This window comes from Arabidopsis thaliana (genome assembly GCF_000001735.4).
Source record: "Arabidopsis thaliana chromosome 1 sequence".
Taxonomy (NCBI): domain Eukaryota; kingdom Viridiplantae; phylum Streptophyta; class Magnoliopsida; order Brassicales; family Brassicaceae; genus Arabidopsis; species Arabidopsis thaliana.
The window spans coordinates 23837379-23850300 of NC_003070.9; the positions used below are offsets into that span (position 1 = coordinate 23837379).

Sequence of the window (12922 nt, forward strand, 5' to 3'; positions counted from 1 at the left end):
TAGTTTTTTGTTTGTTTGTAGAATTTGATGTACCATTCCATACATTTTAGGGACTTAGGCCTTTCATGTTGTTGTTTTAGTGATAGGAGGTGGCTGCTGTTTCTTCTTGGGTTGTGCATAACAAGGATTTAGCAATAAAGTTTACATTTTTACTTTGGATTCCTTGCAGGTTTGGTGTGCTCATGGCTGAAATGGAGGTTCCGGTGTTGTGTTACTGGAACGGTCGCATTGAGTATGGTAGCAATGGGGTATATGACAGATCAACTCCTAGAATGATCAAAGTTAAGAGAAAGACTGAGTTAAGCATATTGTTGGATCAGCTGTATCTTCTTACTGGATTAGATGTAAATGATCGGAGATCAAAGGTTAGAATTTTCGGTAGGTTTCCTTCAGCTGTTCAACCGCAATCAATGCTTCATTTTCTACTTTTGCCTGTGGTGAACGACTCTAGTTTGGAGACAATGCTTGAAGTCCCAAGCAAACATCCTTCTATTAAAAATGTAGAACTGTATTTGGAAGTGAAATCTGATGGGGTTGTTGTGTCTGCTGCTCGTTCGCCGTTGTTGGCAAATCCCGGTAGTTCCTTGAAAAGACAGAGGATGGATATACCTGTTAAGTTAGAGAAGGGCAACAGTAACGGGTGGATTGAAGATGAAGAAGATGTCGACATTGGAAACGGTAGAGATGGTGACATGACAGATAAAAATCCAAGTTCAGATGCAGTGGCGCAAGTGGTTAATTTGACACAGGATAACAATATCTCCCTCAAGGATTTGAATCAAGATTCCAGTTCTGGTGTTTCCAAACCGTGTCTTTCTAGTTTGTGGCTTGATGATCATGACTTGCGGGTAGGATTGTGCTTCAAAGATATTGATGGGCTGAAGAAGGCAGTGGACTGGTGTTCCTTTAGAGGGCAGCGAAGTTGCGTAATGCGAGAGGCTGAGAAGGATGAGTATATGTTTGAGTGCGCCAGATGGAAATGCAAGTGGACGCTTGAGGCCGCTAGAATGGAAAAGCACGGACTTATCGAGATAATTAAGTATACTTGTCCACATACTTGTAGTTGTGCCATTGAGCCACAAGATTCCTATATGGAGTTTGAAGCAGATGAGTTTGAACGTGTGATCAGAATACATCCCACACAATCATTTACAGAGCTGAAGAAGTGGTATATAGAAAAAATTGGCTATGAGCTTCAAACTTCGGACGTGCGTATCGCGAAGAATGAAGCTATCAAAAGAGTCTTTGGAGATTGCGATCAGAGTTTTGAAGATTTGCCCAAGTTAATGGCTGCCATTCATTCATCTAATGGACTCCTCGTGGACTGGAAGTATGATCTTTTTCCTAATCCTAAATTTGCATCCTTCCGTGGTGTGTTTTGGGCATTTTCACAGTCTATCGAAGGGTTCCATCACTGTAGACCTCTAATCATAGTGGACACCAAAAATTTGAACTGTAAGTACCAATGGAAGTTGATGATCGCCTCTGCGGTTGATGCAGCAGACAATTTTTTTCTGCTTGCCTTTGCGTTTACTACAGAACTTTCTACTGATAGTTGGCGTTGGTTTCTCTCTGGAATCAGAGAGAGGGTAACACAAAGGAAGGGCCTTTGCCTCATTTCCAGTCCCGACCCCGACTTACTTGCTGTTATTAACGAATCCGGATCTCAGTGGCAAGAACCCTGGGCTTATAACAGATTCTGTCTGCGTCATCTGCTCTCTCAATTCAGTGGCATTTTTCGAGACTACTATCTGGAGGATCTTGTGAAGCGGGCTGGATCCACGAGTCAGAAGGAAGAATTTGATTCCTACATGAAGGACATTGAAAAGAAGAACTCAGAAGCTCGGAAATGGTTAGACCAATTCCCTCAAAATCAGTGGGCTCTGGCTCATGACAATGGGCGGAGATATGGAATCATGGAGATAGAGACAACAACTCTGTTTGAAGATTTTAATGTCTCTCATTTGGATAATCATGTATTGACAGGTTATGTGCTGCGTCTGTTTGATGAGCTGAGACACTCGTTTGATGAGTTTTTTTGTTTTAGCCGTGGTTCTCGTAAATGCGGCAATGTGTACACTGAACCAGTCACGGAAAAGCTTGCAGAGTCAAGGAAAGATTCAGTTACTTATGATGTAATGCCGTTAGACAATAATGCGTTTCAGGTCACCGCGCCTCAAGAAAATGATGAATGGACTGTTCAGCTGAGCGACTGCAGCTGCACGTGTGGGGAGTTTCAAAGTTGCAAGTTCCCATGTCTACACGCTCTAGCTGTCTGCAAGTTGCTGAAAATCAATCCTTTGGAGTATGTAGACGACTGTTACACTCTTGAACGGTTATACAAAACTTACACTGCCACATTTTCTCCTGTTCCGGAGTTATCAGCTTGGCCGGAAGCTTCTGGAGTTCCGAGATTGTTTCCCCCGGTCATTCCTCTGCCACCGCCACCGCCCCCAACCAATGTAGCAGGTAAGTCCAAAGCCAAAACAACTCCTCGCAGTAATAAGAAGAAGACCTGAAAGCAAGGCCGGCATTTTGGTGGATTATGTTAACTGATTAGTGGTTATGTTAGTTATGTAGTATCTTTTGACATTTAGGAAGAACGGAGACATGATATGTTACTGCTTTTGTATGTGAAAATTAATCGGGCAATTTGGTGGGTTATGTCAACTAATTAGTGATTATGTATTATGTACTAGTCCTGATTATATATTGTAGTGCTGCAACTTTGAGTGATCCCCTGAAGCGATATGAAAACCAAGCTAAACGGGATCGGAAACTTAAACCCACTGTCTTCTTCTTCTTCTTCTTTACGATCTCTTTCCGTCTAATCCTCATATCTTGTCAGCTAATATTCAACAAAGTTTGTATCTGCGAGGAGGCTTAATGTGGATAAAATCAACCTCTAAAAACGTATAATAAATCGTACTTACCAGTTTTCTAATTTTCATGTATCTCTATTGATTTTTATTTCATTTTTAAGAAAAGAAGAAGTATCAAATCATTGGGACATGAAAATTTAGGCGGGAATAGGATTTAAATATTTGCTTGTTATTTTGCCCAAACATTAATGGGCTTTTTTATTTCGGCCCAATTGTACATTATTTCTGTACTTTTTCTTCTTTTCATTTTTAGAACTGTAGTAAATTTCGAAATGCAATATTTGTGAGTTTCCCTTGTCATATGATGTTCTTGCAGCTGTCTTCACATCACCGGAGAAATTCTTGAGAGGACAGTGAAATTACTTCCATTTCTGAAAAATCCGAGCTTGATATCGACACCCAGCTGGTAAATCTCCCTTCTTTTTCAGGTACTTGGAACTTTACTAGTCTTAGTTTGAGTATCACTGTTCAGGGTTTATGTTTCCTAAATGGGTTTATCTGCTTCTGTCCCTAAAAATCTTTAGCCTTTGTTTTTAGATATGGAGTTTTCTAGTGTTTTGTATGTTATGAGTTCAGGCCCAAAAAGTTTACATTTTTCTTTGATTTTACTTCAGGACTGTTGTGCTCATGGCGATGGAAACCTTGAGAGAACATGTTATGTTGCTGTGTTATACGAATGCTTGTATTAAGTATGGTTCTGATGGCGTATACTATGAAGGATCTAGTCCTAAAAAGATCAGAGTTAAGCGCAATACTGAGTTTAACACACTGTTGAATGGGCTTTATCCAATTTTTGGATTAGCTAAGCAAAGATCAAAGATTTCAATCTTTGGTAGGTACCCTGCAGTTCTTTCACCGGATCTGTTTACGTATTTACATTTTCCGGTGGTAAACGACTCTAGTTTGGAGACTATGCTTGAGGTTCCAAGCAATTATCCTTCTATTAAACTTGTGGAGTTGTATTTGGAAGTGAAATCGACATCTGAAGGAGTTATTGATCCTGCTGCTTGTTCATCGCCATTAGAAAATCTTGGTAGTTCCTTGAAAAGACAGAGGACCCAAGAAGCAACTGGTTATGTGACACATTCATCTGTTAAATTAGAGAGGGTTAATGGTTTAAAGGTTCAGGGAGTGGATAACAGTAACGGGTGGATTGAAGACGAGGCAGATGCTGCATTGGGAAATGGTAGCACTCATGGATATGTAGATAGAGAAATGACAAATAAAAACTCGGGTTCGGATGGGGTGGAACAGGTTGTTACTTTGACAGCGAATAACGCCGAGTCAAGTACTTCAAATCATGGCCTCTGTCCAGTTTGTGGGTTGATGATCATGAATTGCGTGTAGGGTTGTGTTTTAAAGACAGGGATGAGCTGAAGAAGACGGTGGACTGGTGCTCTATTAGAGGGCGGCAAAAGTGTGTAGTAAGAGAGACCGAGAAGGACAAGTATACGTTTGAATGCATCAGATGGAAATGCAAGTGGTCGCTTCAGGCAGCTAGAATTGAAGAGCACGGACTTGTTGAGATAACCAAGTGTAATACTCCACATACTTGTTGTCCTATAGGGCCAGATAATTATGACGTGGAATTCGCAGCAGATGAGATTGAATGTCTGATCAGGGTACAGCCCACACTAACAATTGAAGAGTTGAGAAATTGGTGGTTTGAAAATTTTGGCGACATGCTTGCAACTTCAGAGATGCAAGCAGCAAAACAAGAAGTGATCAAAAAAGTCTTTGGAGATTGGGATCAGAGTTTTAGAGTATTACCCAATCTAATGGCTGCGTTTCACTCATCTAATGGGCTAGTTGTGGACTGGCAATACAAGCTTTTTCCAAATCCTGAATTTGCTTCCTTTCGTAGTGTGTTTTGGGCGTTTCCACAGTCCATTGAAGGGTTTCAACACTGTAGACCTCTGATCGTAGTGGACACCAAAGACTTGAAGGGTAAGTACCCTATGAAATTGATGATTGCCTCAGGAGTCGAAGCTGACGATTGCTATTTCCCACTTGCATTTGCGTTTACCACAGAAGTATCCTCAGATACCTGGCGTTGGTTTCTCAGTGGAATCAGGGAGAAGGTAACACAAAGGAAAGACATTTGCCTCATCTCCAGACCCCACCCTGATATACTTGATGTTATTAACGAACCAGGATCTCAGTGGCAAGAACCCTGGGCTTATCACATGTTCTGTCTGGATGATATATGCACCCAATTTCACTATGTTTTTCAAGACGACTACCTGAAGAACCTTGTGTATGAGGCTGGATCCACAAGTGAGAAGGAAGAATTTGATTCCTATATGAATGAGATCGAAAAGAAGAACTCAGAAGCGCGGAAATGGTTAGACCAATTTCCTCAATATCAGTGGGCTCAAGCTCATGACAGTGGTCGGAGATACAGAGTTATGACGATCGATGCAGAAAATTTGTTTGCATTTTGTGAAAGCTTTCAGTCTCTTGGTTTGCCAGTGACAGCTACAGCACTGCTTCTGTTTGATGAGATGAGATTTTTTTTTTACTCGGGTCTTTGTGATAGCAGTGGTAGGGTCAACCGCGGAGATATGTACACCAAACCCGTCATGGACCAGCTCGAAAAGTTAATGACAGATTCCATCCCTCACGTTGTAATGCCATTAGAGAAAGGTCTGTTTCAAGTCACAGAACCATTACAGGAGGATGAATGGATCGTTCAGCTGAGTGAATGGTCCTGTACGTGTGGGGAGTTTCAGTTGAAGAAGTTTCCATGTCTGCACGTTCTAGCAGTCTGCGAGAAGCTGAAAATCAACCCTTTGCAGTATGTAGACGACTGTTACTCTCTTGACCGATTATACAAAACTTATGCTGCCACTTTTTCTCCTGTCCCGGAAGTAGCAGCTTGGCCAGAAGCTTCTGGAGTTCCGACACTGTTTCCACCGGTCATTCTGCCGCCACCTAACGTATCAGGTAAGTCCCAATGGAAAACTACTCCTCGCACTAGTAAGACGAAAATCTGAACCTGTTAGATGGATTTGGTACGAAACTGAGTCAATTCTTAAGAGGTTTTTGTATGGATTGTGCTAACTGATTGGTGATTATGTAGTATCTTTTGACTTTCGGCAAGTATGATTAAACCGGTTCGGGTTATATATCGTAGTGTCGTGACAAAAACATGTGTTGCTGCTTTTGTTTGTGAAAATCAACGTGAATTTGCATTTTGTTTTGCCCTGAACTAACAGTCGATTAATCCTGAATTTGCTTTGACTTGGTTAATAGTCTTAATAAACCAAGAATCATGACTGAAAACTGAACTAATATCGGTATACACATTACTAGTTGCATTACATTATGTTTCTACTTTCAATATTAACTTAAGTATTTACTATGGCATGGATACAATTCAATACGAAAGATAGCTTTAGTCAAGACTAGGATTCAGAACAATCTGAGTACTTATTAAACGATGGTTCCTTAGATTCATAAACATGAAGAATTACAGTATAGTGTCATCATCAATTTTGATATATCTTTCTTTATCTTTTTATGTTTCTGACGCCATGTGTTTATCTGTCTTTGTTTGATCTAGTAAATGACAAAGCCAAGGTGCCTCCTAGTGATGAAGAGTTGAGAAATGCAATTGTTGATATCTTGAAAGTTGTGGACTTGAAAACGGTTAGGATTCAAACCTCAAAAAATTTATGTGCGTTTAGAAGATAAATTGATCTATAAGTCTCTAATAATAGCTTTGTTATTTCCTGACAGACCGCGATTGCTGACGTCCTCAAGCGACTTGGTATGAGTTAAGATCAGATCGTTTTATTTCTTCACCGACGATGTCGTCTTTGTAACTTGCTTTGTTTTAAACTGGTTTTACAGCTGAGAAGTTCGAAATCGACCTCACCCCAAGAAAGTCATCTATAAAGACGATGATCCAAAATGAGCTCAGTTCATAAGAAGACAAGACCGAGGATGAGGAGTGGAGTAAGTTAGTAAGTGATATGGGAAATAATAAGGGAGCAGAGACACGTGGAGGGCTGTGATTAAAAGATGAAGTAACGGCCAAGATGGAAACGAGTGGATTGCCTGCGTTTAAAAGAAGCTGGATCAGGAACATTTTATCATAATCGTGAAAGTTGTTGAAGTTTGTTGTTCTTCTCTTTGAGGTTTCTGGGTTTCGAATATTATGATTCATCCTCTGTGAAGAACAATGTTCTTGCAAGGTGAATCTAGAGTCTCCCCTGTTTTATGAACATTGGAGCTCATTGTTATCCTTGAATATTAATCGGAAGTGTTATTTTGGTTGATTGATCGATTGTTTGTGATTGAAGAAACAGATCCTAGTTTTTCTGTATCAGTAAGTAAGAAGAAACTTAGGATTTAACATGAAGCATCTCCTTAGGATTTATTCATGCCCACTTTAAGAAGACCTGAAAGTTAGAGAACTAGACTTAGGAAACAAACAGGTTCAGGTTTATTTGTATGTGAAAATTCAGTCTGGTTAAAACCAAGCTAAACGGGTTACCCATTACTGATGAACGGGTTTATTATTGATGAACATATAGTTGGGCCTTGTTATTTTGGCCCAACTGTTTTTTATTTTTTTGTCGTTTTGTCTTCCTCATACCGCCGGAGAAACCCTAACGTCAGAGAAAAGGGTTTGCATCCCCAAAGTTTACATTTTTACTTTTGAACTCCGTGCAGGTTTGTTGTGCTCATGTCTGAAGTAAATGTTCCGGTGTTCTGTTGCTGGAACGGTTGCATCAAGGATGGCACTAATGGCATATACTATGAAGGGTCCAATTATAGAATGACCACTGTGAAGGGAAAGACTAAGTTTAACGAATTGCTGGATCATCTGTATCAAGTTACTGGGTTAGATAGGAAGAGATCAAAGTTTGGTATAATCGGTAGATATCCTACAGATATTCAAGCGTTTAGGGTTAAGTATAAACCTCTTCCCGTGGTGGACGACACTAGTTTGGAGACTATGCTTGAGATTACAACCAAACATCCTTATATTAAAGACATTGACCTGTATTTGGAAGTGGAATCGACATCCGTTGGAGTTATTGATCCTGCTACTTGTTCATCGCCTTCAGACATTCTTGGTGGTTCTTCGAAAAGACAGAAGACCGATATACATGTTAAGTTAGAGAGGGAGACGGATAGAAACTCAGAATCAGATGGCGTGGTACACTTGGTTGATAGCAGCACTTTGAATAAAGATTCCATTTCTGGTCATGTTTCAAAACCGTGTATGTCTAGTTTGTGGCTTGACGATCATGACTTGCGAGTAGGATTGTGCTTTAAAGATGGCGATGAGCTGAAGAAGGCAGTGGACTGGTGTTCCCTTAAAGCTCAGCAAAAGTGTGTAGTACGAGAGACTGCAAAGGACGAGTATATCTTTGAGTGCATCAGATGGAAATGCAAGTGGTCACTTGGAGCCGCTAGAATGAAAAAGCACGGACTTGTCGAGATAATCAAGTATACTGGTCCACATACTTGTCATCCCATTGTTCCAGAAGATTTCAAATCAGAGTTTGAAACAGATGAGATTGAACGTGCGGTCAGGTATATGCCCACACAAACAATTTCAGAGTTGAAGAAGTGGTGGAAAAAAAAAATTGGCTATGAGCTTGAAACTTCTGATGTGCGGTTAGCGAAAGAGAAAGCTATCAAAAGAGTTTTTGGAGATTGGGATCAAAGTTTTGAAGATTTTCCCAAGTTAATGTCTGCCCTTTGTTCATCTAATGGACTCCTTGTGGACTGGAAGTATGATCTTTTTCCTAATCCTAATTTTGCATCCTTCTGTGGTGTGTTTTGGGCGTTCCCACAGTCTATAGAAGGGTTTCAACACTGTAGACCTCTGATCGTAGTGGATACCAAAAACTTGAACTGTGAGTACCAATTGAAATTGATGATTGCCTCAGGAGTTGATGCAGCCAACAAATATTTTCCACTTGCCTTTGCGGTTACTAAAGAAGTTTCTACTGATATTTGGCGTTGGTTTCTCACTGGAATCAGAGAGAAGGTTACACAAAGGAAAGGCCTTTGCCTCATTTCCAGTCCCCACCCCGACATAATTGCTGTTGTCAACGAATCTGGGTCTCAGTGGCAAGAACCTTGGGCTTATCACAGGTTCAGTCTGAATCATTTTTACTCCCAATTCTCTCGTGTTTTTCCAAGCTTCTGCCTGGGGGCTCGCATTAGGCGGGCTGGGTCCACGAGTCAGAAGGATGAGTTTGTTTCCTACATGAATGACATCAAAGAGAAGAACCCAGAAGCTCGGAAATGGTTAGACCAATTCCCTCAAAATCGGTGGGCTCTGGCTCATGACAATGGTCGGAGATATGGAATCATGGAGATAAATACAAAAGCTTTGTTTGCAGTTTGTAACGCATTTGAGCAGGCTGGTCATGTAGTGACAGGTTCCGTGCTTCTTCTATTTGATGAACTGAGATCCAAGTTTGACAAGTCTTTTAGTTGTAGCCGAAGTTCTCTTAACTGCGGCGATGTGTACACCGAGCCTGTCATGGACAAGCTTGAAGAATTCAGGACAACTTTCGTTACTTACAGTTACATTGTAACGCCCTTAGACAATAACGCCTTTCAGGTTGCAACAGCGTTAGATAAGGGTGAATGTATTGTTCAGCTGAGCGACTGCAGCTGCACATGCGGGGATTTTCAGCGTTACAAATTCCCATGTCTACACGCTCTAGCCGTCTGCAAGAAGTTGAAATTCAACCCTTTACAGTATGTAGACGACTGTTACACTCTTGAACGGTTAAAAAGAACTTACGCCACCATTTTCTCTCATGTTCCGGAAATGTCAGCTTGGCCGGAAGCTTCTGGAGTTCCGAGATTGCTTCCTCCTGTCATTCCACCGTCACCACCTCCATCACCTCCAACTTACGTATCAGGTACCAAATGCAGAACTACTCCTCTCGCTACTAAGAAGAAGAGCTGAAAGATGGATTTGAGTTTGCACCGAGCCGGGCATCTTATGACTTTAGGGAAGTAGGATTAATCTGGTTTCAGTTGTAAAACAAGCTACAAATATTCACGGGCTTTCTTCCGTCGGCCCAATTGATTTTTTTATATTTTTTTCTGTTATAAAATTTCGAAAAGCTATATTTCTCATTTCCCTGTAGACTGTAGTAGTTGTCTTCATCAGTGACCTGACCTGTAACAGTAACATCACCGGCGAAATCGTTAGCGAAGGTGAAATTACTTCCATTTCTGAAAGATCTAAGCTTTTTTCTGCGACACCCATTTCCAAATTCCCTGTTTTTCTTCTTTTCAGTTGCGTAAAACTTTACAAGTCTTAGTTTTGAGTATCACTGTTTAGGGTTTATGTTTTTGAATGAGTTTATCTGCTTCTATAGCTAGAAAGCTTTCTCCTTTTAGAGCTGTACATTACCGTTGATATTGAGCTTTATAGGGTTTTTCATTTTAGGAAGCTATGCCTAAATTTTTTACATTTTTTCTTTGAATTCACTGCAGATTTGTTGTGCTCATGGCGATTGAAACAGTCAGAGAAAAGGTTATGGTGTTGTGTCACTTGAATGGTTATATTAAGTATGGTGCTGATGGCGTATACTATGAAGGATCCATTCTTAAAAAGATCACAATTATGCGAAAGACTGCCTTAAGCAGATTGTTGGATAGGCTTTATCAATTGTTTGGATTAGATAAGCAGAAATCAGAGTTCAAAATCTTCGGTAAGTACCCTGTAGATGTTTCACCGGATCTCTTTACGTATGTACATTTTCCCGTGTTGAACGACTCTAGTTTGGAGACTATGCTTGAGGTTCCAAGGAATCATCCTTCTGTAAACAATTTGGAATTCTATTTGGAAGCTCAACCAACTTCTGATGCTGTCGTTGTTCCTGTTACTTGTTCATCGCCACTGGAAAGTCCTGATAGTTCCTCAAAAAGACAGAGGATCACACAACAAGAAATAGTGGATAATAATTCAGGCTCAGCTGGCATCTTGGTTAAAGTTGTCAATTCTGGTGCTTTAAAACCCTGTCTTCTGCCTAGACTGTGGATTGATGACGATCATGACATGCATTTAGGACTGTGTTTTAAAGATAGAGATGAGTTAAAGAAGGCAGTGGATTGGTGGTGCATTAGAAGGCGGCGAAATTGTATAGTAAGAGAGACCGAGAAGGAAATGTACACGTTTGAGTGCGTAAGATGGAAATGCAAGTGGTCACTACGGGCAGCAAGAATGGAAGAACACGGACTTGTTGAGATAACCAAATATACTGGCCCACATACTTGTAGTCATGAGTATCCAAATGATTTTGAGTCAGAGTTTGCAGCAGATGAGATTGAACGTGTTGTCAGGATACAGCCCACACTCTCAATTGCAGAGTTGAAGAAATGGTGGAAAGAAAAAACTGGCTATGAGCTTCAAACTTCCAAGATGCGGGATGGGAAACTGGAAGTAATCAAAAGAGTATTTGGAGATGAGGATCAAAGTTTCAGAGTCATGCCCAAGTTAATATCTGCATTTCACTCATCTAATGGGCTTCTCGTGGACTGGCAATATGATCTTTTTCCTAATCCTGATTTTGCATCCTTCCGTGGCGTGTTTTGGTCATTTTCACAGTCTATCGAAGGGTTTCAACACTGTAGACCTTTGATCGTCGTGGACACTAAAAGTTTGAACGGTAAGTACCAATTGAAACTGATGATTGCCTCAGGAGTAGATGCAGCCAACAAATTTTTTCCCCTTGCCTTTGCGGTTACTAAAGAAGTGTCTACTGATAGTTGGCGTTGGTTTTTCACTAAAATCAGAGAGAAGGTTACGCAAAGGAAAGACCTTTGCCTCATCTCCAGTCCTCTCCGGGACATAGTCGCTGTTGTTAATGAACCAGGGTCTCTGTGGCAAGAACCATGGGCTCATCACAAGTTCTGTCTGAATCATTTGCGCTCTCAATTCCTTGGCGTTTTTCGAGACTACAACCTGGAGAGTCTTGTGGAGCAGGCTGGATCCACGAATCAGAAGGAAGAATTTGATTCCTACATGAATGACATCAAAGAGAAGAACCCAGAAGCTTGGAAATGGTTAGATCAAATCCCAAGACATAAGTGGGCATTGGCTCATGACAGTGGTCTGAGATATGGAATCATAGAGATAGATAGAGAAGCTCTATTTGCAGTTTGTAGAGGCTTTCCTTATTGTACAGTTGCAATGACAGGGGGTGTGATGCTTATGTTTGATGAGTTGAGATCCTCTTTTGATAAGTCTCTTAGTTCTATTTATAGCTCTCTTAACCGCGGTGTTGTGTACACAGAACCTTTCATGGACAAGCTTGAAGAGTTCATGACAGATTCCATTCCTTACGTTATAACGCAGTTAGAGAGAGATTCATTTAAGGTCTCAGAGTCCTCAGAAAAGGAGGAATGGATTGTCCAGTTAAATGTCTCAACCTGCACGTGTAGGAAGTTCCAAAGTTACAAGTTCCCATGTCTGCACGCTCTAGCAGTCTTTGAGAAGCTCAAAATCAACCCTTTGCAGTATGTAGACGAGTGTTACACTGTTGAACAATATTGCAAAACTTACGCTGCTACATTTTCTCCTGTTCCGGACGTTGCAGCTTGGCCGGAAGATTGCAGAGTTCCAACACTGTTTCCTCCTAGTCAGCAGCTTAGTCCTAACACATAACTAGTAAGAAGAAGAGCTGGAAGTTAGATGGATTTGTGTCAAACCAAACCGAGCATTTTGGTTGATTATACTAGTGACTATGTAGTATCTTTTGACTTTAGGAAAGTAGGATAAGTCAGGTTCCGGTTATATAACGGAGACGTTATGTTTATGCTTGTTCATAAGCACTTTTTGGTGATCCCCTAAAAACCGATATGAAAACTAAGCTAAACTGGATTAGAAATGTGACGTCTTCTTCTTCTTCTTCTTTACGATCTCTTTCCCAATCTTATTGTAGCTTTCTTTTACTCTTACTCTCGCATCCATGCCTCTCTCGTAATATACAAATAGTATGTGTATGTGTGTTTTTAGCTTGTTTAATCAAGTTTCTTATCTGCAAAGGCTT

The 12922-nt window shown here is 40.7% G+C and overlaps 3 protein-coding genes, 1 long non-coding RNA gene and 2 pseudogenes across 9 annotated transcripts; 5 read left to right on the top strand and 1 right to left on the bottom strand.

The window, feature by feature from the left end:
• Positions 1-182: 182 nt before the first annotated feature.
• Positions 183-2519, top strand: AT1G64240 (annotated as a pseudogene; the record flags this gene model as incomplete). Its single annotated transcript has 1 exon — positions 183-2519.
• Positions 2520-3509: 990 nt separating this feature from the next.
• Positions 3510-5873, top strand: AT1G64250 (annotated as a pseudogene; the record flags this gene model as incomplete). Its single annotated transcript has 1 exon — positions 3510-5873.
• AT1G64253 (DEK carboxy-terminal domain protein) lies at positions 4841-7060 on the top strand (the record flags this gene model as incomplete). 3 transcript variants are annotated; one of them, NM_001334151.1, is made up of 4 exons in its annotated part: positions 4841-5828; positions 6448-6533; positions 6624-6654; positions 6738-7017. In NM_001334151.1, the coding sequence occupies 4 exons, from the start codon at positions 4841-4843 to the stop codon at positions 6812-6814; spliced, it is 1182 nt and encodes a 393-aa protein (NP_001322641.1). In that variant the 3' UTR covers positions 6815-7017. The 3 variants fall into 3 exon arrangements, with proteins under 3 accessions (NP_001322641.1, NP_001322642.1, NP_001322643.1); NM_001334152.1 differs by having other exon boundaries at positions 5069-5828; positions 6738-7060; NM_001334153.1 differs by having other exon boundaries at positions 5465-5828; positions 6738-7031.
• Positions 6612-6923, bottom strand: AT1G08663. The gene has a single exon (NR_139473.1). It is a non-coding gene; the product is annotated as an other RNA (long non-coding RNA).
• A 515-nt stretch (positions 7061-7575) lies between the features above and the next one.
• On the top strand, positions 7576-9828 carry AT1G64255 (MuDR family transposase; the record flags this gene model as incomplete). Its single annotated transcript, NM_202359.1, has 1 exon — positions 7576-9828. One exon carries the CDS (start codon positions 7576-7578, stop codon positions 9826-9828), a length of 2253 nt encoding a protein of 750 aa, NP_974088.1.
• Positions 9829-10026: 198 nt separating this feature from the next.
• On the top strand, positions 10027-12764 carry AT1G64260 (MuDR family transposase; the record flags this gene model as incomplete). 2 transcript variants are annotated; one of them, NM_001334154.1, is made up of 2 exons in its annotated part: positions 10027-10082; positions 10365-12764. In NM_001334154.1, one exon carries the CDS (start codon positions 10378-10380, stop codon positions 12535-12537), a length of 2160 nt encoding a protein of 719 aa, NP_001319317.1. In that variant the 3' UTR covers positions 12538-12764. The 2 variants fall into 2 exon arrangements, with proteins under 2 accessions (NP_001319317.1, NP_176608.2); NM_105100.3 differs by lacking the exon at positions 10027-10082 and having other exon boundaries at positions 10378-12590.
• Between the last annotated feature and the right edge of the window lie 158 nt (positions 12765-12922).